Raw genomic sequence first — 24,197 nt, 5'->3', positions numbered from 1 at the left:
TTATTCCACGATTAGAAAATATTGTTGTCTCTTTTGCACGCGTGGAGAATGTATCGCTCCTTTTCACTTTAATTTTTGCGTACTGATTTTCTTTTTCATTCATTTATTTTTAAACAACAAAGAAAGAACCAATCGGCATTCGAGAATCACCCAATGATGCAATCAGTAATCACCCGCATTCATGCATTATTTTGACAATTGCATGTTGCAATGATGACAATGACATGCAAAATGTCAATGTCTAATGTCTATTGTCAAATGTCACCTTGCAATTTGCTTCGCGAAAATTATTTGACTTATATTATTTTATCAGTCTTATTTACCCGTATTTACCACTTATTTAGTTCAGTGTACTTTTTATTGTAAGATAGTAAAAATAGTGTTTCCACCACAGTCGCACCAAGCAGTACGACGACCGAGTAGGTAGATACAGAATGCAAATATCTAAATGCAAACTGTCAACATGAACAGCTGATTGTGATTTGTGTGCCAGAAAGTGCAGGCAGTGGGTTATTCAATGCAAAAAAATAAACAAACTTATGTGAAAAGAGTGGTAAATAGGAAGAAAAAGTGTTTACAATGCTCAAGTACATAATTTTCCTTTGTTCGGTTCTGCAATCCATAAATACTTTGAGTAAGTATGGTACTACCAAAATAATCTTGACTTATCGGCTCAGTCAAATTTAAATTAACACTTACTAATTGTCTCGTAAATAAAAATAGATATTGTTTCAGATTTAAGCGTAACATTACCGCTAAATAAAACTACAACTCCGGGTAACAAAGAACTATGTGGCCGATATTACTATCTCAACGGCACTTCTACTTTAGAAGTTAATTTTGAGGGTGTTAATAAGAATATTACATTTATAATATTTCAAGTACACAGTCGTTTTTATAATGTTACATTATATAATAATACAATGATCAAGGGCTCATATATAACTGGCACCAATGTTGGTCTTTACGGCAAAGTCGCAGCAAAGATGGATACATTTTTTGTTTACAATCCGAATGCTATTGATCTGAAAGTGTATGTTTCTGTACATGGATATCAAGCTACTGGTATGTATATTATATACCTTTTACATAAATTAGCACAACCTAGGTAAAATTATAACTTTAACACTTTTACCAGAGACTTGTGTGGGAATATGAGTGTGGCGGCCAAAGGAAGATCTTCCGACCGAGCAAGGTGTTATGCTCGGTCAGGCCGAAGCCCACGTGATACATCTCAGCTGTCGTTTATATACCGACGAGCTCAGAAAACTTCGATAGCGTGATGCAGGAATGTTAGGTGAATTGTGGGTACCGCCACATCACTCCCCCCCGAAGACCGGAGGTCGAATCTTGAAGTCGCCAATGCCAGTGAGTTCCAGTGTGAGTCCCAGTGAGTCGGAACGGTAAGCTGCTGCACGGGATCCAGTGAGTCGGGTAGCTGCCATGCGAGGCCAATGCTACGTGCTGACCCGGAGAGATGTGCTCTGCTTGTTGACCGGTCGGTGTAGTGAGAAAGCCCGATGATGCCGATGCGGAGTCGCCCAGGCCGCGGTACATTGCGGCTAGTAGACGATGTACCCGATGAGGCGATGCTGGCTGGCGCGGTGCGGAGGGGCGGGGAGTGATGATGATAAAGGAGGCATGTTTGTTGAGGGTCACCAATGTGGGATAAGCGTGTGGTGGCCACAAAGGAAGAAGATCTTTCGACCGAGCGAGGTGTTATGCTCGGTCAGGCCGAAGCCCACGTGATACATCTCAGCTGTCGTATATATACCGACGAGCTCAGAAAACTTCGATAGCGTGCAGGAATGTTAGGTGAATTGTGGGTACCGCCACACTTGTTTTGCTGGCAGAGTTTGTACCTTACAGCTTAAAGGCAGTTAATAAATAGTTATAACATGTTGTTTTAGCAATTTTAATAACTGTTATACTAGGTATTAAATTGGTTGAATAATTTTATTTTTTTAGGGCAGTACAGTATCAATGCTACTACAATAGTAGATTAAGAGACTTGTACACCTAAAAATAATAATTTTTATTAATTTTTTTTTCTTAAAATCTTTTATTTCTTATTTAGACCCAATACCAGGAGGATGCAATATGGAATTTCCAATACCAATATCCCCATTTATGCGTACATCATTCAATAAGGATTATGTTCTTGTGTCTGCTGCTTTAGCGAAGAACCCAAAAGATGTTAGTTGTACAACAATTGACAAAACAACAGTAGTATTTTACAAACTTTTCTTGTCTGAACGAGATTTCAGCACAGAGACATATTTTGAAGGAATCAAACAAATGATGACAATGGATGGTATAGCTGACTATGGAGAATATGTAAGTTTTAGAGGAAATTATTAAAAACAAACATTTTATTATTTCAAGACCTACTTTTTAGGTTACTCCCTAGAAATGACAGGTAGTAAAGTTTTATACATGGATATTTATATATCAGAACCATTCTTATCACAATCGTCATTGACAATGTGTTTTCGGACCTTGGGCCTTGCACCACCTCCTACTTTTTGCCCCTCAATGGGTTTCAAGTGGCTTGAGCAGAACAAAAATTGGGGTTGCATTTGAATGCCTATTTCTGGGTGGTTCACAAAAAAAATAACCACGATGACTAAGACGGGAGCGTAGCGCAGCGAAGCTCCCGCTTAGCCATCTAACCTAACCTAACCAAGTCGTATTGGGCCAGCACGGAGTGATACATTGCTATAATTAATTACCTAAGAATTATTGTATACTGTTCTATTATTATGACACTTAAATATATTTTACAACAAATTACGCGTAAAACAAAACGTAACTATAGTGAAAACATAATATTAAAGACACGTTAACAAAAAATAACGTTCCGTCATACGTAACTTCAAACACGTATTTAAAAAAAAACTATGCATTTCCTAGACACAAATCAGGTGTCATTTGAAAGGGGTAACTAACCCCTATAAAATGCCACCATTCCCCCCCCTCTACCTATAATGCGTGATTCAAATGTCAACCCCAAAAATTAAAAAATATATATTTTTTAATCTAGGTCCCAGCAAATGGTCTCCACATGCGCCGCATGCTCAGTGCCTATCCGGGCACTGGGTCCATTTATGTGGCTGTTGCATTCAGTAATGACTATCCAGATGCCTACGCTGTGTACGTTCCTACGTCTTCATACGCCTGTGATCCTCTTGATTATCGTAGCTGTACTAATTTAGGTAGAGTAGTTCATATTCTTATTATATTATGCTTTAAAAAATACCTTACAATAATTTATATCTCTTTTTTGTTTCTTTTCCCTGTGTACGTCCAAATGTAAGGTTAAGTTTTAATTACTGGAAGGTTAGAAGAAGTTAGAAAGTATTAAAATAATTTTTGTTCTAATCCCTTAATTCTTTTCAGATGACGTATTCTCGAATATGGTCTGCACATCGTTGATATTCATCGGGCTGTTCATGTGCTACCTGGGCCACAGGTTCTTCAAGACTGAGATGTTCCTGGTTGGCCTCTTCAGTGGTGTGTTCATCACGTTTGTACTGATATCCATCATCGCTGATGTGAATAGACCAGGTTAGTATGTTCAATCAGATTATCTTCTGCGGGGCTAGCCAAGTGGCAAGCGATTATCGTAAACGCTGACGCTAATGCTACAAAATGTATGGGATTTGACATTGGTATTTGCTAGCGAAGCGATGACTTATGTCAAATCACATACATTTTGTAGCGTTAGCGTTAGCGTTTACGATAATCACTTACTACTTGTCTAGAGCCGCTGATATGTATGCCATGATTTACAATACCACAGAGTATGAAAATAAGGGACCATTCATAAAGTATTGTCACACCTAAAGAGGAGGGGAGGGAGTGGACGAAGTGTGACATGGTGTGACAAGGAGTGAGGAGAGGTCCTTGTGACCTCACATTTTAATAAATTGAATAGCGAAATTTCAATTATCACAATGTGGCAATGGGAGAGAGGGGGGCCGGGGGAGGGGGTCAAAAAAATTCTAAATTGTGTGACGTACTTTATGGTTGGACCCGAGAGATGCAAACACTTTTGTTTGTAGTGTTTGTAACCATCCTCCAAGTTCCAACTGACATGAGCATTTATTGCAGCTCTACTGGGCGCGTCGATAATATCAGGTTTGTGCTTCGGCGCGATTTGGCTGTGTTTCTGGTGGTTCTACGGTATACCGGTGTTCTCGGTGTTTCTACCCACACTCAATCTTGGCTTCTTGTTTGCGTCAATATTGTATTATAGTTTACCAGGTCAGTGAGTGTTTTTACCCATTACTGTTTACACAATACAACAATAGAAATGAACTTGGCACCTTTTTCCGTAGAGTTTGGTTGGAACGAAGTGCCTTGTTAGTTGTTACCTTCTGCATGTTACATTCTCGAAAAACCAATACATGCATATATCGGCCACCAAATATGAGCAGTTGGAAGTCGCCACATAGGTCCAAAAAGTCTACAGGACCTTGACCATAGATTTAACATTTCCGATGTGGTGTCTTAACTCTTAATCTTCACTGTTTTATATCTAATCTGCATCCATCATAAGTATTTTATTGTTCTTTGTACTTATAATTATTTTTAATTTGTTATTCTATGTTCTCTACATTGAATGTATTTTTAAGGTGGTATAGCCGTCCTCACGGATCTCAGTTTCTGGACGATATTCATATTCGTGATGCTAATGACGTCGCTGCTCAGCATATCAACAACCTACCACACCAACATAGCCTGCTGCGCGATACTCGGCGCGTACGCGTTTATATACCCTATCGACCACTACATAGGGTCCAATTTGAAGTACATCCTCGTCAATACGGTGAGACGAGCGGTCGTGCCAAACTTCAACAAGGCTGTGATATCGCCACCATTTGAATGGAGTGGTAAGTTTTTAATATGTTAGTTTTCTTTAATTGCAGTGACTTAAGGCTAAAGTATTGTATTGCTCGCAAACATTCTAGGCCATTTAGAAAGTCACCCGCACGCTTATGTAGTGAGCCATGGTAGTGTTAAAACCTAGCCTTAAAATTTCCCCCATTATAAGCGTGTCCCCCCTCTCACGCACTCGCCCCGCACACTCCTAGCCCCACCAAGGAGACCTTAAAATCGAACGCTGCGCCTTCTTCCATTTTTGAAAACCATTATTAAAATTGCGCGCAATAAACAATAATTTTCATTCGATAATGTTACGAATTACGATTAATATAAAGTTATCTCCAACAGTCATTGCTTTGACTACTGTTTCAATGGTATAGTATAGTACCATCCATAGACATAATATATACTTTATATTATGTCTATGGTACCATCAAATAAATTTATTCATAGGCAGTTGACGTTACGTCAATTGGTGGGATTATGTCAATTCAATATCAGTTGTCATCTGACGGATGGGCTTGACAGTTGACATAAATTATTGCGACCAAACAAAGGTTCGCCACATTGACATAAGAGGTCTTTGGTTCGCCATCTGTCTATCTCATCTATGTATTTATTTATTTATTTATTTACTCCTAGGCCGGTATAAATAGTCAGTACTCAAGGTGCATCTCGGTCTCAAGACACGATTCAGGCCCTGTGATTGGTTGGCTGTCAAAATTTGGACCAATCATAGAGCCGAACCGCGTCTTGAGACCGAGATGCATCTTGAGTACTGACTATTTTTACCGGCCCTAGTGTTCTCTTTACGTTAACGCTTATAATACCTTGCCTCACCGAGTACCCTCGTTATACAGACGCGTCCCTCGTTGTGGTGTGGGCGGCTGTAGCGGTGACGGGTTTCCTGTTGCAGCGGCTTCACAATCGCGGCCGCCCGCCCTTCCCGCCCCCGCCCAGGAGTGTCCGCCCAGCACCGTCTATGTACGGGAGTGCTGACGTCCTTGCTAGGAGGTTGGTGTTTAAATATTTTAAGTGACTCCTTTGTTTGTATCAATACTGGCATTAGAGTTGGGGTAGAGAGGTAAAGTTTTAATGTATTTTAAGTTCCGAAAAGTAACGTCATACTGTTGATTCGTTCCGAAATATTGACGTATTTGACCAGTGCATTAACGTATATGACTTTGTTGGAATGTCATTTTAAATATTATAACCTCCAGCGAGGGTAACGCAGACACAATAGATTTTCAATTGTTATGCGGCAGCCAGCTGCCGTTGGGGGATTGATGGGTTAAGCCAGGGGTTCCCAAACTGTGCGCCGCGGCGCCTGAGGGGCGCCGTGAGTCGATCTTCCATCACTATATATCCATAACCATAAACATAAAATAAAATTAAAATATGAATTATACAAAGCAGGCAGATGAATAAATAATTGTTTATTATTATTTACTTGGTTAACCTAACTATAATCATTAAAGGTGTTTATTTATGTATATTTTTGTAAAAGCTAGGTAAAGTAGGGCGCCATGGCAAAATATTGACTTGCTAGTGCGCCGCAGGCTGAAAAAGATTGGGAACCCCTGGGTTAAGCGATGTCATTACTCTGTATAAGTAAGTATGTAAGTACATCACCTTTGTGCTACCTGTGGCAACTGGCATGACACTAAAATACAGCATCGATATCGACGCTGGCCAGTATTCTGGGTTGAATTTCGGAACTCACCCTGAGCATATTGCCTTATAAAGGTTGTCCAATGACCATATTGACGTTATATAAAATGTTCAATCTCACTCTCGCTCTTCTTTGATAACTTTTTGTCTATTTGTCAGTGAAAAACTTAAAATCTATAGTACTTAAACGTATTATTATTTGTGTAACCACACTAGCAGCCATTAAGAGGATTCCACACCGCCGTTTTTCCATACAAACGTTGTCCCCTGTTTCCTCCCTGGATAATGCCGGTAGAGTTATGATTTTTTTTCCTAAATATCTATGGCCACTATTAGCATGTCCCTATGTTTTCCTTTTTTTCATAATTTTATTATTAAAAAAGATAAGAACGTCCAAAAACCCAAAAAAATTGCCAGATTTTCCTCTGTGTTCAAACACCCAGAAAACAAAACTGGCTGAAATATAAAAAAAAAAATAAAACATAGGAACACAGCTCAAGCCTTGCTTGAAAAAAGTACTTAAATCGGTTAAGTTTTGGAGAAGGAATCAGCGGACAACGAATCGAAGATTTTCTGTTCTTGTTGTCTCTATCGCGCTCTGCGGTGGGAGACTTGAGATTGGTGAGACAGCAATACATTTTCAAATACCTATTTTCAATTTCTCTCGCCCCTGGTGTATCCTCTTAAGCTGATGCGTGACGTATACAAACTGTTTATAATTTGCTAAAGGAAAAAAGGGATCAAAATGTTTTATTCCTATTACCCCGGTATTGCTAGAGTCCATTTATTTTCTCACTTTTTGCCATCAGATTCTGGTACACCTATAATAATTATTAAATTATGTTCTATCATCATAATATTAATCATAACATTAAATCATCATTTGACAATAATAGAAATCGGTGGTAATAATCCATTTATTACTTTGATACGAGTAATTACTTAACAAATGACTTCAATATCTAAGTTTTCGTTGTTTAAATTATGTTATAATTGCTTCATTAACCCTTTAACCGCCAAGGTCGGAATAATCCGACAAATATTTTCGTGCCCCTTTCGCCAAGGTCGGATATTTACGACCAGTACCACTACTCGGTTAATCTCCCTTTTTTGTTTGATAGCACTGTATTATATTAAAATAATGTTTATACTTGGTAAATAGTTAATGAAGTAATTTACAATTGATTACACTTTAGTTTCTTAATTAGAAGACCTAAAAATAATGTCTAAAGTTAAATAAATTACAGAAAATATTCTTAGAAAAGTGTATTGATGTCCAACGCCCGAGTCAGAAAAATCCGACAGTAGGGACGGGACAATCCACATAAATTAAAACATTTCTGTTTATACTAACTAGTTTATTATAAAACAAACTAGCTGTTGCCCGTGACTTCGTCCGCGTTAGCATAGTAGATCACATCCCAAGTATTATTATTTATTTTATTGTACAAAAATATTCAATGTACAGAATTGACTTTCCTACGATTTTATTATATAAAGATGTTCCGCGCGGCTTCGCTTGCGTAATTTAGGAATTTCACGCAACCGTACATTTTTCCGCCAAAAATAGCCAATGTCCCTTCATGTGGTCTATTCTTCATGTTTGCCAATTAACATAAAAATTGCTCCAGTAGTTCTTAAGATAATAATTTCCCCCCGTTTTTTCCACATTTTCCTCTATTTCTTCGCTCCTTTTAGTCTTAGCGTGATAAATTATAGCCTATAGCGTTCCTCAATAAATGGGCTATCTAACATTGAAAGAATTTTTTAAATCGGACCATTAGTTCCTGAGATTTGCGCGTTCAAATAAGCCCTTTCATATAATTTCCCCCGTTTTTTTCCACATTTTCCTCTATTTCTTCGCTCCTATTAGTTTTAGCGTACTAAAATATGACCTATAGCCTTTTTCGATAAATGGCCTATCTAAAACTGAAAGAATTTTTCAAATCGGATCAGTAGTTCCTGAGATAAGCGCGTTCAAATAAGCCATTTCATATAATTTCCCCCGTTTTTTTCACATTTTCCTCTATTACTTCGTTCCTATTAGTCTTAGCGTGATAAAATATAGCCTTTCTCGATCAATGGGCTATCTAACACTGAATGAATTTTTCAAATCGGACCAGTAGTTTCTGAGATTAGCGCGTTCAAATAAGCACTTTCATATATTTTCCCCCGTTTTTTCCACATTTTCCTCTATTTCTTCGCTCCTATTAGTCTTAGCGTAATAAAATATGGCCTATTATAGCCTTCCTCGATAAATGGGTTACCCAACAGTAAAATAATTTTTCAAATCGGACCAGTACTTCCTGAGATTAGCGCGTTCAAACAAACAAACAAACAAACTCTGCAGAATTATAATATTAGTATAGATAAAGCAATTTGGTTACTGAACAAATAAACGTATTTGTTTTACTTAATTTATAATAAATATAGTATAAATATGTCAGTGATTGAATTGACGATTCCCATCCCTAGCCTGCATGTTTAGAAACGAATGTTGTCAGCACACCCTTGCGCCACGGTCGGAAAAAGACTACCGCTTCTGACATCATAAACGAGTGCCGCCTTCTAGAATTTTCCACTAGTGTTGTGCTTATGATGATGCTATCGATAAATGTGGTTGTAGTGGATACTTAAATTAGAAACAAAATTACAATAAATTACAAAGTAACGCTTTCCTATCTATCTGTCTGCTACGACATTTAGATGAAATCGTATACGTGTGAAGGGGATGGGTATCGATCTACTATTGAAAATCTGTTTTTGTAGTAGGTTATATATTTAAACAACTCAATTATTTAATCCGTGAAAACTATGAAATCAATATTATTTGAAATGTAATAACAAATACCGGGAATTATGTCACTTCACTATTCAAGCTGTTTTTATCTAATGTTTTTGCCAGTGTTGTATATTTACTTACAACATTATGGATTCAAATACTAGATATCAGTTTATACTAAGAACTAAATTATCGACATCGAAAAAGATAAGTATTTTACATCAGTATTTGTTGTAGGTATAAATTTTTCGATTTATGGTGCCGGCGCTAGAGGCACGACAATTGATTTTAAGCTCGGCGGTTAAGGGGTTAATATAATTTTATGTTTAATTTGAGACGTCTCTAGCCTCTTTTCTAAGGATACTTATAATACAAGGTGTACCTAACAAAACTAAGTGATAATACGACTTAAAAACGTGTTATATATTTTCAGTCAGATTAATAAAAGTAAATTTTCATGATTTTTAGTTTCAATATACCAGACCGACCATCTTTTCGTAATAGGTATGCTCACACCCCCCCGCCACGCCCGGTCCTTAGAAAATAGAAAATTAAACGTGTTGGCAATTGGTTGGCAATAGTAAAATATTCGAGTCCGATTAAAACAAAGTGACATCAATGTAAAAATAATTAAGTAGCTGAATATTTTTTAAGCTCCAACGGTCGATGCGCGTTGAAAACTGTAAATAAATAAAATAATTTTTTTTGGTTTTCAGGCACTATCAGTACGAGAATGCCTACGCTGTGCCATCGACATCACAAAGCTCCGAAACAGCACCACTATTGTCGACGGAAAATTAGATATTGTACTGAATTAAGGTATTACATTAACTTTAACGATGGTTATTTATTGTTTGTGTTCAATGATACAAATATTGTTCCTATTAGAACTAGGAACGCATTTTTAATACGGCCTTCGCTAGCTAAGGTCCTATTTCTCAAAAAAATAATAACATTATCCTGAAAATAAACAATACCCCTCTTGACAGTTGGAAAAAATAAAATGGCTGTGCCTTGTTAAAAGTGCCTAATTAGGTACTTACCTATTAATATTATGCTTTTTAAGTACGGTACCTAAATTGGGTTTTGTGATAATATTCAATTTTTAAATGCCAAATTTTAAGTAGCTCGGTGAATATATAGGTATTTCTTTTATTTATAGATACTATGGTCGAATCTTCGTCACTGAGACCAATTGACCTTAGTGAGTCGGCTAAGAAATAAGATTAATTCAGACAGCAACGCGATACGTCCTTGCATTTCTAAATTTGTTTAGATTTGACAGCTTTTCACGACGTCTCACTCAATTGAAATCTGTCAAATCCATACTTTATTAGAAATGGATCTACGCGTCGCGTTACGGTCTGAATTGACCCTAAGCCACAGCTGATAAGGAAACGCAAGCTTATAGTGTACATTATAATTTTAAAATCAGTCGCGTAAGCTGTTAGGTGTACGTTCTCAGCGGCGCAGATAAGTTTTATTTGGCCTTGGACGAAAATGTGGACGAAGGACTGATGTGTTTAAGCATACTTTACACGATATTAATTTAGTTATTAATAATAAGACTGTTATTATTAATAACTAAATTAATACAAGTACAAGTTATTAATAATAAGACTGTTATTGTATAATCACGATTATAAATTACTACTGTTTAAATAACGTCTACGATGTTAGGGTTATTAATCAATTAATTATTATTATTAATACTTACTATTATTATATGTATGTGTTAGTCTCGGTCATGTGTGAAAATGCACGTTTGTATCGAAATAAATTATTATCAAAATATCAATGTTGTTATTTGCATTTTCTTTACTTACCACGATTTAATAAGGGGACATTGCTCTTAACTTTTCGAAGGCGTTGGTTTCACCAACTGCTATTATAATAAAAGTTAGAACATTTTATTACCCTGCTCTATTAATATCTAATAATAGCATCAAATCATAAATAAAGAATAGTTCATTTTTAAAGGTCTAATGCGGTTTGTCCACGTTGGCCTATGATGGAATAACAAGCGATTTCGAACGTGTAGCCGGTAGCCCGTCTACATACATAATATTGTCTATGATTGCCTTTAATCGAGATCGATGGTGGTAGCTTTTAAAATGAAATATCTGAAATGAAATATACATCAATTTCTTTTTCTAATTCATTTTTTTTTTTGGACAAAGTATACATCCTCCGATGTCAGCTTGTTGGTCATTTGTTTAAAATAATACTTTTATATTCATTCAGCCCTCTAATTAATTTATATCCATTCAGGAGATACATTGACAAAACCCACACATGTCATTAGATTAGCGCATTCAAATCAAGGGCAGTTGTCTCCTCCCGTATGATCAGTGCAGACCAGGGGACGGAGGCAGGGGACTACAGGGGACTGACAGTCTAAACCAATTATAAGCGCTAATAATCTGTTCAACTGTTTACTCTAGTGAGGGCTAAAATATTTGCGTACTATGGTATTCTTTTGTGCACGAGGGTTCTTAGAGTTGTATGTTTGTGTGCTGTTCAATATTTTTATTTACTGTATTATTAAGTGGACGTCAGGATTTTTATACTATAGTTAAGTTTGGGCTTACTTTCCGTGTAGGTTGAGAATATTAATAGTTTTAAAAATAAGCAGAGATGTTTTTATGCCTTAATTTTAGACTAAATAGTTATGTACCATTGAGGAAATTGATTCTTAGACAATTGACAGACCGACGTCATTTGGTCGGATCATGTCAATTCAATGTTAATTGTGATCTGTCGGCTGGGTTTGACGTAACGCGACCAAACTACGTAGGTCTCCCATCTGCCTAGGAATCAATTTCTCTGATAGTATACATACATAGCTCTATACATCATCAATCATCTATTACTATTACTGATGCTGTTAAAATTGTTTTCGCTTTGAAAATAGTACTAAGCGTTCTCCCCATAAAAATACGTTCTTACACGGAATTTACATAGACATTTTCTGGGAGACTTACTCTCGAAGCAGGCTGAATGTGACACGTCGTCCGATAAAGTTTAGCTCCAATGCAACACGATTAATCCCATCCCATTGTTCGACCCCCAGCAGGGTACATGAGGGGACATGCATCTGTCTCCCCTCGGATTATAAAGCGCCAACACGCAAAATTAATACACACCGCCCAAATAAAGTTGACGGCATAATTTCCTTGTGGAAAACACCATTACCAAATTACCTTTCATCTTTTTGTCGTTTAATAGAACAACGCCATCTATGTTCGGTGCAGTGAAGCGTGAAAGATAAGACAGCCTTTAAAATATAAGAATGGGGTTCAAGTTCTTGAACCGAGAGATACAGGTAGTATCTCTATATCGGTTCAAGAATCAAGACTAAGCAGAAATCTATTGTGAACCCAAATGAAGGTTTTGAAATTAAACAAATTATGGTTAATGCATTATTTATTAATAAATTTCACTTTAATTCTTCTCAATCTATATGCACTTATAAGTAAGTAATAATTTATTTTACACTTAATAACTATACAATTACACTGTTTATGTCACTTTCGTATTGCGTTTCTTAACATGACTTAAATAAATATAATTTACATGGTTTCCGTACAAGAAATTGTGCTGCGTTAGAGAGATTAGTAAACAAAAGTACATAATATTAGAAATCATTGATTCATACGTATTTAGATTTCGATTTATAAAAATAAAAAGGATTTTCTTACGTTGTATTGAAAATGAGACAACTATTATAAAACTATGTACAACTATAATCACAGTAATATTTTACAATCGATGAATAAATAATATAAATTAATTCGTTTCGAGAGTTCTATTGGGAGATATGACCAACAAATTACGACATCTATTAGTATAGTATCATACAATAAATTATATAAACATGACGTTTAGTTCGTATGACAATTTTTATTTGCGCTAGGGGCCTAGGGGTGAAAAACAAATTGCTGTAACGAAGCTTATTGCCACGTTTTTCTCTATAGCATTAATATTTTGCACCCCCACTGCATACATCAAAGAAATAAAAGGGTTGTGCTCGTAGGGCGCTTAACACTCAATTATTACAAACGTTGGCACAAACAATTTACATTTAATTCTCCGTAGAAACGTAAGGGAACGCTCGCTACGAAAGTTTACTTAGTTGACGATAGATGGCGCTATGTACATTAGTCTAGCTCACTAAAGATCGCACGCGGTGTCGCGTACGATCGCTTACGAATACTTTTGAACATCTTCAGTTATGTATCATTAGCACGTTTACGAGACGGAGTTCTCCATGTCTCCCGCTAGCACGTCCTGGCCCGCGGTCATGTTGAGAGCGCTCATGTCGTAGTTGTGCGGGGCGTCGCTAGATGGCGGCTCCAGGGTCGGGTTCTCGGGCAGCAGCAGGCGGTGCGGGAACCCGAACAGCTGCGATCACTGAAGCCGCCCCCAGTAGTTGGACGCGAGGTCCGGCCCCTGCGACGGAATTTGCACCGGCACGCTCACGCCCGCCGATATCACACCTACGAATAAAAGGAGGTTTAAAATAGCTGTCAGGCATTTCGGTGTAAGATAAGGGTAGGTAGTTACTTGAGTTTTCAATATAAGAATGTTGTTGGAGTTTTCAGTTTTGTATAATAGTTCTTTGACATTTAGTTCTCATAATAGTAGTTGCTGATTTTATAAGAATATTGCTTATCAGAAAAAAACTTATTCTTTCCAATAAGCATGTTAGAACTTATCCACCTGAGTAGGTATTATTCTACTTAAACAGACTAAAGAAAACTTAAAATTTTAGGATAATATCCTCATGTAGATTTACACATCCCTAGTATAAGTGATTTTCACTTATAATCGATTAGGATAATCCCTAATCTTAATAATCATCCATTAATTAATATCCATTGATAATGCGTGGCTTTGCGACGGGGATCCCGCCCCAGATATTGAGTATTACCGGAATGCACTCGGAATCCTATTAGACGTATGCCTCAGATACATCAAGTTAATAGGTTTCGCATTAGATTATGCGATTCTACTGCGGAATCCGTATGCCTAAGTGTAACATTGTACAGCTTGTCATTGCATGTTTAGATAATATGAGAAATTATGACTGACTTGTGTAAAATCTATAACAGTTATAATTAAGACAAGTTTTAAATGTAATCTAATAAGATTGTACGTGCTTAAATATTCCTTATTAGAACTACCTACCCTATACGGTTTAAATCATTGAAGTAAGTTGGTGGTATTATTCACAATAAAGTACGAGGGACGTATGTCTCTTACTAGATAAAATGTATGTACATTCTATTAAATAGCGTTTAGCAACGCTTCGTCTGTTCGCAGGCTATAAACTATGTAATTTTACAGTAATGGCGGCACACACGGCGCGGCGCCTGCCAGTCGCCGATAACATGCACAAGGGTGCCACTCGATATTATCACCGTTCAACAGCTAAACTGTCACTAAATAGGAGCTGCGTGTAAAGATATGGCTGACAATAACGACCGTTTCATTATTAGGTAGAAAGGCAGTAGTTTGAATGTGTTTTTAAGTTCCTGGTAGAGAACATAATGTAAAAATTAGTATCAAACTTTAATATTCTAATCTAAAAAGACACGCCAAAAAACGAGGAACAAACATTGTTTAATACCACACGAAGCTGGAAATGCACCAGTCGAAAACGTAAAAGAGTAAATGAAACGAGAGCGTGCATTTTGAATTGTGAAAAACTCTTTTGTTCGCGACTACAGCTGAAATTCTGCCGGCGAACAATGGAACGTCCCAAACAACAATAATTCATACCGCTTTCCGCCACCTACGGCTAAAAATGTCCGCCGCTTGATATATAATATCAAATGGAAAAGTTACGCTTTGTAAAACAATGGCGACCACCTTACGGCAGTTTTGTTTGTTTACAACGTTGCGTGCAACGGAACGTAATTTCAGCTTTCGATTGTATTTGTTAACAAAAGAATTCGATATTCAAAATCAATTTAAAAACCATTTGTAAGGAACAGACAACGGCAAATCCAATCGAGGTTGGAGCGCCTATTTTTTTCACTTTTTCCTTTTATTTTTCGCTCCCCGCCCGCGCCATGTCGCGGTCTTGTGAGCCAGACGCCCCTTGCTCTTGACTCAGCGTTTTTTACATTTTATTACGAAGTTGGTAAATATTTTCCAAAGCTTGATTTCGCCGATTTTGTAATGTTTTTGCACTCGACATTTTTCTGCACTATTTCTTTGTTTTATTTGTATTGTTTTGTATTGAAATGTATTCTTACTATTGTATTAGCTATTTCATTGTTTAAAAAATACTTTAACAAAATAATTTATTTATAATTTAATCTTTGACATATTTATTAGAGCAGCTGTATCCGATATTACTCAACTCCAGAATCAAACCACATGATATCAGTCATTATAATAGTACCTTACTTTTTTATTATCCACGGCATCATCAGCTTAATGCTAACTTGTAGTATGAATATGGAACTCACCAGTGCTACCAGCTGCCTGCGGCTGCGAGTATCCGTGCTGCTGGTGTGCCGCCGGCGCGCGCGAGTAGCCTCCACCGCCGAGGACATCACCGAACATGTATGGGTAGCCGCCGTCACGCTGCTGCAGGCACGACGACGACAGACCGCCCGACATCGAACTGTCGGAAAGGGGACTGTCAATATCGGACGACATATTAGTCGAATGCTTAATACTGACTGCATGCATGTCTTGACACAACACAAAGACCAGTTCACAAGAATCATATATTTTGTCAAATGGTTAATAGATAGATAAACATGAGATCAACAGAATAATATTATACTTGTATCTTGCTTTGTCACTTAAAAGCTAATAAATCTAGCATGAATTGAATTGATACAGTAGAAGTTATTCAAGTACCATCGAAGAAATTTATACATAGGCAGATGGCGTACCTTTGTCATTTGGTCGGGTTACGTCAATTCAATGTTACTCGTGATCTGTCGGCTGGGTTTGACACAACGCCATTTGCCTTTGAATTAATTTCTCTGATAGTACAAACGAAAAATTAAACTTAGATACAAATGGTAAGTGAAAAGTGAGAGTAAATATATTTAAGTACTTAATATATTTGGAAAAAGTAAGAGCTCCAAATAGTATATTACTCCAAATAGTCAATATAAACATTGGGCTATCTCAACGTAAATAAACAAAGCAACAAAATAAATCACACTTTCAATAAAATCACTTCACAACTTCGAAGGAAACTGGAAAGTGTAATGAAATTTTATTCGCTACGAAAAGATTTGTCAAATTTATTCCGTAGAGCGAACTAAAGAGGAAACTTCGTCTCGCTAAGTTAATTTGCGACAAAAGCTAAAGCCCGCAGGTTCACTATTAAAAATCAATCCGGGTGGAAAGGCGACCTTCGCCGCGTCTCGGTGCAGTGGCGGGAAGCGATCTTTGCCGCTCGATTTCTCGCGCGATTAATTTAGTGCCGTCCGCCATTTAGAGATGGCGTTGTAAGTCTCCAGAATTTGCATGTGAATCGGTCTTTACTGTTTAACAATGTCGAAAACTTGTAGAAAAGAAAAACTTTTTAAGCGCATTTATAAGAGATGCTAGTGATTAAAATTAGTGACACTTTCTACTACACTAGATTCCTTGATGTAAAGTATCTTAAAGGCAAAATTAAACGCGGTGCGGCAAGTGAAGTGTCGTTAACTATGTTAAACAGATTGATACTATATTGTTATATTTTTTTACAGATAATCCAACATTTTTCGTATTGTTTTTGGCGTCTCCTAAGGACTGCTTCTCAAACATTTCCCTTACATTTTTAAACATTCCATTACTCACCTATACGTATCACTCATGGTGGCTATGGGCTGCGGTATGGGGCTGTACATGGAGTTGAATCCGCCGTTGAGGGGCAACCGCGCGGGCGGCGCGGGGGGAGACGCGGGGGCGTCGCGTCGCTGACTCCGCAACTTCTCCTCTCGCCGCCACTTCGCGCGACGGTTTGAGAACCACACCTGTAGAAAAAAAATAATTTAAAAAAGAGGAAGATAGTAAGAAAAAAGGATTTTTAGTTTAAAGCAATAGATTATTAATTTAAAAGCAAGGCGTCGTAACTCGCAAGCTCGATGGATACCTAATATCATAGCTAATATTATAATATTATAATTTAACTATTCGATATTTAGATTAAAACCAAATATTCATAATGTTGACAAAATTGAAAAGTTTTAAGAATTTAGAACACTGAGAGATTCAATAATAATTGATAGCGTATTTCGAGTTTAGATTTGACATTGAACGGCGTGAAACGGAACGCTGGACCGGAAGGAGCGTTCACGTGACGTCACTTCCGGCAACAATGGCGGCAATATGGCGCACGCTTTCCCGCGCTCGCTGTTGACTCGAATTTTCATTCAAACACTTTACTAATATCGTTTAAACTGATACTAAATCAAAAATATCCTAAAGGTTTGCTACATTGTTTGTATCTCTTTACGTTATTGTCTTTCTCATGTAAGTGAATTTATGTAAATTCTTATGAGAATAATTAATGTCTTAAAACCTAAAAACCCAATGTCTAAACCTAAAGGCTAAATATTACATGACAAACGCACGAGAAAGGGTTATTTTATTCTATTTCTTTCTTTTCACTTGAGTTTGAGACTTCGGTATATAAATAAAATTCTAAGCTGATTGTTTTTATTAGACGTACCATCGAGTAAATAGAATCCTAGGCAGTTGACAGACCAACGTCATTTGGTCGGATCATATCAAATCAATGTTAATCGTGATCTGTCGGCTGGGTTTGACGTAACGCGACCAAACCACGTAGGTACTCCATCTGCATAGGAATCAACTTCTCTGATAGTACCTAGTCTACCTACATTTAATGTTACTTTTTAGAAACCCATTGTGTAAAATCGTTACGCTTCTGTATTTTTAGATCCTACCACCAACTATATAAATTACTTTTAGTAGGAACACATAAAAAGAGAATATAGAACGTAATATGTCATAATATTATTGCTCTAGCCTCCTAAGAAATCACCAAAATGTTGCCGATAATATTTTATACGAACCCTCGCAAAAAGAGAAAAGGGTCTTACAAGGCCGCGTCCATAAGGTTTAGGAAAATATTGTTGCGGAAAAACATTTAAATTATGGATAGAACAATATTTTTTTGGAAATCCAGAATAAAATATAACAACTTGATGAGTTGGGTACAAAAATATAACCTTTCTAAGACCCAATTTCACCAACGACTGTTAAAGTTAATGCTCGAATTAGTATCATGTTACCTCTTTCGTTTTTCAAATAAATGAAAGAGAAGGCATGACATTTTAACAAGCTGTTAACACGAACAGACGTTGGTGAAATTGGGCCTAAAGCTCGATTTTAACCTGCTTCATTTACTTAGTAGCATATTTTGGCAAATATTATAACTATGTTCGCCTATTGAATTTTTATAGACCAATCCGTACTAATATTATAAATGCGAAAGTTTGTATGTCTGTCTGTTATCTCTTCACGCCCAAACCTCTGAACCGATTTTGCTGAAATTTGAAGATACTTTGATTCTCGGGAAAGGACATAGGATACTTTTGATTCCGGAAAAATGTACCGTACCTACATCCCGCACGATAAATTTTGGCGCAACAAGAGTTGCGGGCGTCGTCTAGTTATGAAATAAATTAAACATGTGTGATGTGTGGTTCCCAAACGCGCCAAAACCATTATTTAGGGTGAGTTGCACCAACTTACTTTAACTATAACTTTAACTTTAACTACAATGCAAAAATCTTTGGTTAAAGTCAATAATGGACGCCATATTTAACGATAACCTTGAGCTCAACAAGGCTTTAAATGAACGTGGCGAAAAAAGGAACTAACGCTGTCATCATACAAAAACGCCATTTTTGACAGTACAGCAGCGCCCCCGCCCATGTTCATTTAAAGCCTTGTCGGACCAGCTGTCATCTGTCACATTCTGTGGTCAAAGTTAAGGTTAAAGTTAGCCTTAACTATAACCATAACTTTGCCCATAGCTGTAACTATAACCACGCCTCTGGTGCAACCCACCCTTATATTATTTACGAGTAAAATATCATTGTGAACAGCCCCTGCGTAACAGTAAAATATTATGACGTTTCTCGTTTTTCCTCTGCCCATAGACAGCGTGACAGTGATGACAGGCGGCCTTTTATAAATTGTCCGACGTCCGTCTACCCCCCGAATACCGCGCTTTGCCCAACAATTTGAGTTATTGTGCTAACAAGTTACGCAATTTTTACTTAAAAAAATACTAATGGAATTAGACTAGTATTTGTGCGATTTGGTTTATTAAAAGTTGAAATATTTTGAATAGGTATACGTGGAATTTTACACTATGATAGTGAATAGTGATAAAAGACTGGTATAAAGTATAACAACTAATTTACCACACAAATAAATGTATTTAGGTCCTTTGAATTACACACATAATCCTGCCACAAACAATCGTATAAGAAAATAAACACCTACTGAAATACTCGATCATAAAGAATTTCGTAGACCCACGGGTTATTGCAAATTCAACTCTTTGTGGTACGCATTAGAGATGAAATTGATATGTCATGGGAGAGGCTTAGTACAGTGGGTGCCAATTTTTCAAAACACCCCCTCCCCGCGCCTACAGGAACCTCCCCCCTTGCCATGGGCCGCGGGATCGATACCCGACCCCTGCTGAGGTGGCCATGATTTCATACTAGTAATGGATAAAATTTGGGAGATTATCTATGAAACTAGTTTTTGAAGACAAACAGTGATAGGAGAGTAGAAAATGTTTTGTATTCACCAATGTTTATTATGCATTTAATTTAAAAACCTTTTAAATAATGTTATATTTATATGTGGCTAGGTAAAGACTTCGCCTATGGGCTATGTCTAATATTTACAGTATAAAGCTAACTTTTTTAGAATAGTAAGGATAAAATACGAATTCTTTAGAATTAACCTTGACGTAGATATCAAAAAAATTAACTATTGTTAGATTAACATTACCAAGGAGGCTCGTTGTTATGTAAATTCTGAGTGATTCGTTCAACTTCAATTTTTTCTACTTTTGTTAATTCTTTTTTGTATTCCAGTAAATAATGTTTTTGTTTTAACTCGTATTTTATCCCCATAACCATTATGAAATGGCTACTATAGTATTATACATAGGCGGAGGCTCTGCCCGCGGCAACACGCGGTAAATCGGCAGATCCACTCGCATTCTGTACAAAAGTCAACTTAATCTCTTCACATTTAAGATGGAATTTGTTTCTAATTAGGTATCAAAATTATCTACAAATACGTAAGAAAGTACGCACATAATGAACTTTTATTATTTCAGGGTTATTCTCTTAACGAAAATGCAGCCTATGTCACTTGAGTTGCAGGCTTTGTTACAAATTCCTTGATACCTCATTAATTGTTAAAATCGGATCACATACAGACATAATAATATGCTTAGTACTGCTAAAATCAAAACCCTTCCTTTTGGCTTTGTCGTAGTCAGTTAAAAATCATGTATCTATGTACCGTACCTACTTGTTGACCGTAGAGAAGCTTTCACGAATGTTAGCTAGGCGTCGAGGGGTTAAGAGCTTAGCTCGAGCCGCGCTGTCGCCTGAACAATGTCGATGCCTTTTTTCCAACAAAAAAGAAAAAAGTATGATAAAGACCTCACCCATATCGCAAATGGGTCTCTTCATTATGGTAATAGCTTTTTTGTTCGGACGAGGAGAGCCTATGGAACGGTTTAGAAACTGTAGCCTTTAATGTTGATTTAAAAATATGTTGTTAAGGTTCACCTACTATTTACCTGAGAACTAATTTAAACATGTTTTTTCGTATAATTTCATTTTCTTTACAATAAATGTTTTTCAAAATAACTATTTTCAATGTTGAAAATGACAAGCACTTAAAAAGTTGTCGTAGAATAGAACGTCATCAAACCAATATGGCGTACTCGAAAACTAATTCGATTAAATGATGGTGAATGCTAAAACACTTAAAAGGTTGCGTTCAAAATCACATTAAGCCGTTTATAAAACATGCCAAGTTTCCTCCGAGTGATAAATGATATTTTAAAATGTTGCCAACGCTAAATGGCACTGGCTAAGTGAAAATGGGATATTACGCATTATTTATTTTAGTTTTAGCGTTCCGTTTCACGGTTCTCCGTCTTGATTCTTGTATTTTAAAATGATCAAATATTCTTCAAATAAGTATAAGAATTATTTTTGTGGTTTCTTATGATAAGAATGGCTTAATAAATAGTTAGTATAAATTTAAAATGGTCAGCTTATGGTACAGTTTTTAATGATAATGTCCGCTTTTAATTGCGAGAATTTAATAAAACGTTAATATACGAGAGCAAACAGTGCCAAACAAAACATGATTAACATATTGCTCCAACATATTTGTTGAAGCTGTATTATATACGTATGTTTGGGAATCGACGTGGCTCGCTGGGGGTATATAATAGCCCTTGTTTTTTTAGTCTGTTTGCTAAAGACGCATCTACATGCGGCCCGCGCCTATGTAAACAGCCAGTGTAAACACGCCCTTATAAACGCATCCGCCGTCCTCTTAATAATGCCTGCCATGATTTTCATTATTTTATACCGAATAAGCCAACGTGCTTTTTGTGAGGCACTCAATTGTTGGGAACTATATTATCATCGATACACAAAAGAGAGCAAGTGTTGAGGTTAACAGCAAAGGCATTCTATAGGATGGAGACATTAATAATAATGCATTCATATAATATAGTTTTAAAATGGAATTAGTAGGTATAAAGTAATAGTTTGCGTATTCTTATTAAAAAGAAACAACTAAGTTCGCACAAAAATCTTGAATTCTTATGGATTTGAAGGGTTCTTGACCCTGAGTAGCTAACTACCTAAGTATATAATTTTTCTTCGCTGAGAAATAGACGAAGAAAAATTCTATGTAGAGGTTATAGCAAAAATTTTACAAAAAAAAATATGTGTATAACACAGACAGTTTAGTAATCTACCTATGTGGTTAGTAATGCCATGTTAGTGTAACAGCCACCTCACCGGTGTATAACTGGTGTTCATTTTACCTGGATACGTGCCTCAGGCAATCCAATCTTTTCGGCCAGCCGCTCCCGCGCGAACACGTCGGGGTAATGCGTGCGCTCGAACTCTGTGGACAAAGGGAAACCTAGATCAAGTATTCAGAAACTGTTTAAAATGACACTAGATTGATTTTATGGTGTTTTTAAAATGCCTTTTTGTTAGAGTTAACCTAAGTTTAAATATAATATTATATTTGCAAGATAATATGTCTGTTACAAGTTTTCTCATTTTAGGCTCGCATATTTTAAGATTTGACCTCAGTGATTACGTGATTGAATTTGAAACGGTAGGAAAAAAGTGCTACATAGCTAGTTGTTTCAAAAATGTTGGTCAGCTCAATAGGCGAACTTTACTGATGTTCATGGGCTTCTTAACTATTGTTTATCGTGCGGAGACCGCGTATTTTTTGGTAAAATCTATGCTATACTTTCTTGGGATCCAATCCCATCTTAATCAGTACATCGCGCAGCGATCTTATCACAAAGAGTAAACAGACACATTCCTATTTACGATATTATTAATGATATTTCTTACATCAATAACAGAGCCAATAGAGGCCCTGAACAGCAGAACAAACAAACAAAAAGTGAGATTAACACGAATATCAATAATTGTGCCGTGCCACGGGCCGAGAGCTGGGCAAACATGAGGGACAATATTTATTTATTTACTAATAACTGTTGTTATTGCAAACAATAAATAAGATGAGAGGGACACGGAATTGGTTTATAGGGACTCCAGGGAACGCTTAGTTACTGCCACCGCCAATTACGATATGAAATGTTGTACCATTTCACATATACGTATTTTGAGCTTGTTTTAACTAAATACTGGGCTGTTGCATAGGTTGTTGCTAATCGCGTGTTTATAGTACGTTGCTTCCATACAAGGTTTGCTCAACCCCGTGGAAGAACTAAGAAGTCATAAAATCGGTTAAGAGCCTCTTTATATCTCTTCAACCTACTTATCAAAATATTACTCCGAACTTTAAATGTTATTGTACTAATATTATGTTATATTTAAAGTAAATTAAACCTGCGCTTTAATAAAAGGTCGATGATTTTAAGTCATTACTCTCCCAAGTCTTTAAATGCACTCAGAATTTAAAGACTTGCGAAAACAACGAATTTGAAAATGTTTTAAAGCCATGCCACAAGACACTAAACTACGTTTCTTAACCTTAGTAGTTTCTATTGTAATCCTCACCTTTTTCAAGACTATCTATTTGGTCGTTGGTGAAGGAGGTTCTATTTCGTTGTAGTTTCCTCTTCAGTCGCAGCCTCATCTGGGAGTCCTCGTCACCCGATGATGCGTGCTCGCTGTTGCCGTCAGAACCCGCCTCCGACTGCAGGGGATCCACTGCAACAAAGATGATCGTTAGAAATAATGATGATAATGACACTGTTACAATACTGCAAAAACTAATGATATTTTCGGAAGGGAAAAGTTTTTAAAGACGCATTAAACCGTATCACGTCAGTATTACACCGAAGAAATATTATTGAAAGTACCTACTAGCATATAATATTAGTATGAATATTGTATAATACAAAGAAAAGTATCTAAACGCTAAAAGGTGGTCTTAAACCAAAATTATAAAGGTACTGCAAACTGATGTCATTCGACCAATGACATAAGAAACAGACTTTGCATTCGACTTTTAATAAACTAGCTTCTGAGTCAAAATTCTGTGATGTTGGGGGTCATTTGTCTAAATTTACTAACAATGTTTAAACGTCGGACGTATT

General features: G+C 36.7%; 2 protein-coding genes across 8 annotated transcripts in view; one reads left to right on the top strand and one right to left on the bottom strand.

The window, feature by feature from the left end:
• Positions 1 to 296: 296 nt before the first annotated feature.
• LOC121726311 (transmembrane 7 superfamily member 3-like) lies at positions 297 to 23,724 on the top strand. 5 transcript variants are annotated; one of them, XM_042113616.1, is made up of 10 exons: positions 431 to 634; positions 736 to 1,065; positions 2,078 to 2,337; positions 3,044 to 3,215; positions 3,400 to 3,567; positions 4,114 to 4,266; positions 4,638 to 4,895; positions 5,748 to 5,901; positions 10,057 to 10,159; positions 23,711 to 23,724. In XM_042113616.1, the coding sequence occupies exons 1-9, from the start codon at positions 580 to 582 to the stop codon at positions 10,139 to 10,141; spliced, it is 1,635 nt and encodes a 544-aa protein (XP_041969550.1). In that variant the 5' UTR covers positions 431 to 579; the 3' UTR covers positions 10,142 to 10,159; positions 23,711 to 23,724. The 5 variants fall into 5 exon arrangements, with proteins under 5 accessions (XP_041969552.1, XP_041969550.1, XP_041969551.1 ...); XM_042113617.1 differs by lacking the exon at positions 23,711 to 23,724 and adding an exon at positions 14,690 to 14,708; XM_042113615.1 differs by lacking the exon at positions 23,711 to 23,724 and adding an exon at positions 10,503 to 10,912.
• Positions 13,109 to 24,197, bottom strand: part of LOC121726312 (paired box protein Pax-6) — a 41,133-nt gene continuing 30,044 nt past the window's right edge. For 2 of the 3 annotated variants that reach the window (XM_042113620.1, XM_042113622.1), the window contains 5 exons: positions 23,656 to 23,808; positions 22,434 to 22,516; positions 17,159 to 17,334; positions 15,820 to 15,977; positions 13,109 to 13,839 (listed from right to left, as the gene is read on the bottom strand). In XM_042113620.1, the coding sequence (XP_041969554.1) occupies positions 13,751 to 13,839; positions 15,820 to 15,977; positions 17,159 to 17,334; positions 22,434 to 22,516; positions 23,656 to 23,808 (659 nt within the window). In that variant the 3' untranslated portion in view covers positions 13,109 to 13,750. Of the gene's footprint in view, positions 13,840 to 15,819; positions 15,993 to 17,158; positions 17,335 to 22,433; positions 22,517 to 23,655; positions 23,809 to 24,197 lie in introns of all 3 variants that reach the window. The other variant, XM_042113621.1, reaches the window with a different exon arrangement.

This window comes from Aricia agestis, chromosome 4, assembly GCF_905147365.1.
Source record: "Aricia agestis chromosome 4, ilAriAges1.1, whole genome shotgun sequence".
In the NCBI taxonomy this organism is placed as follows: domain Eukaryota; kingdom Metazoa; phylum Arthropoda; class Insecta; order Lepidoptera; family Lycaenidae; genus Aricia; species Aricia agestis.
Note: the sequence above shows the minus strand (reverse complement) of the source record. Positions and strands in the feature narration are given on the sequence as shown.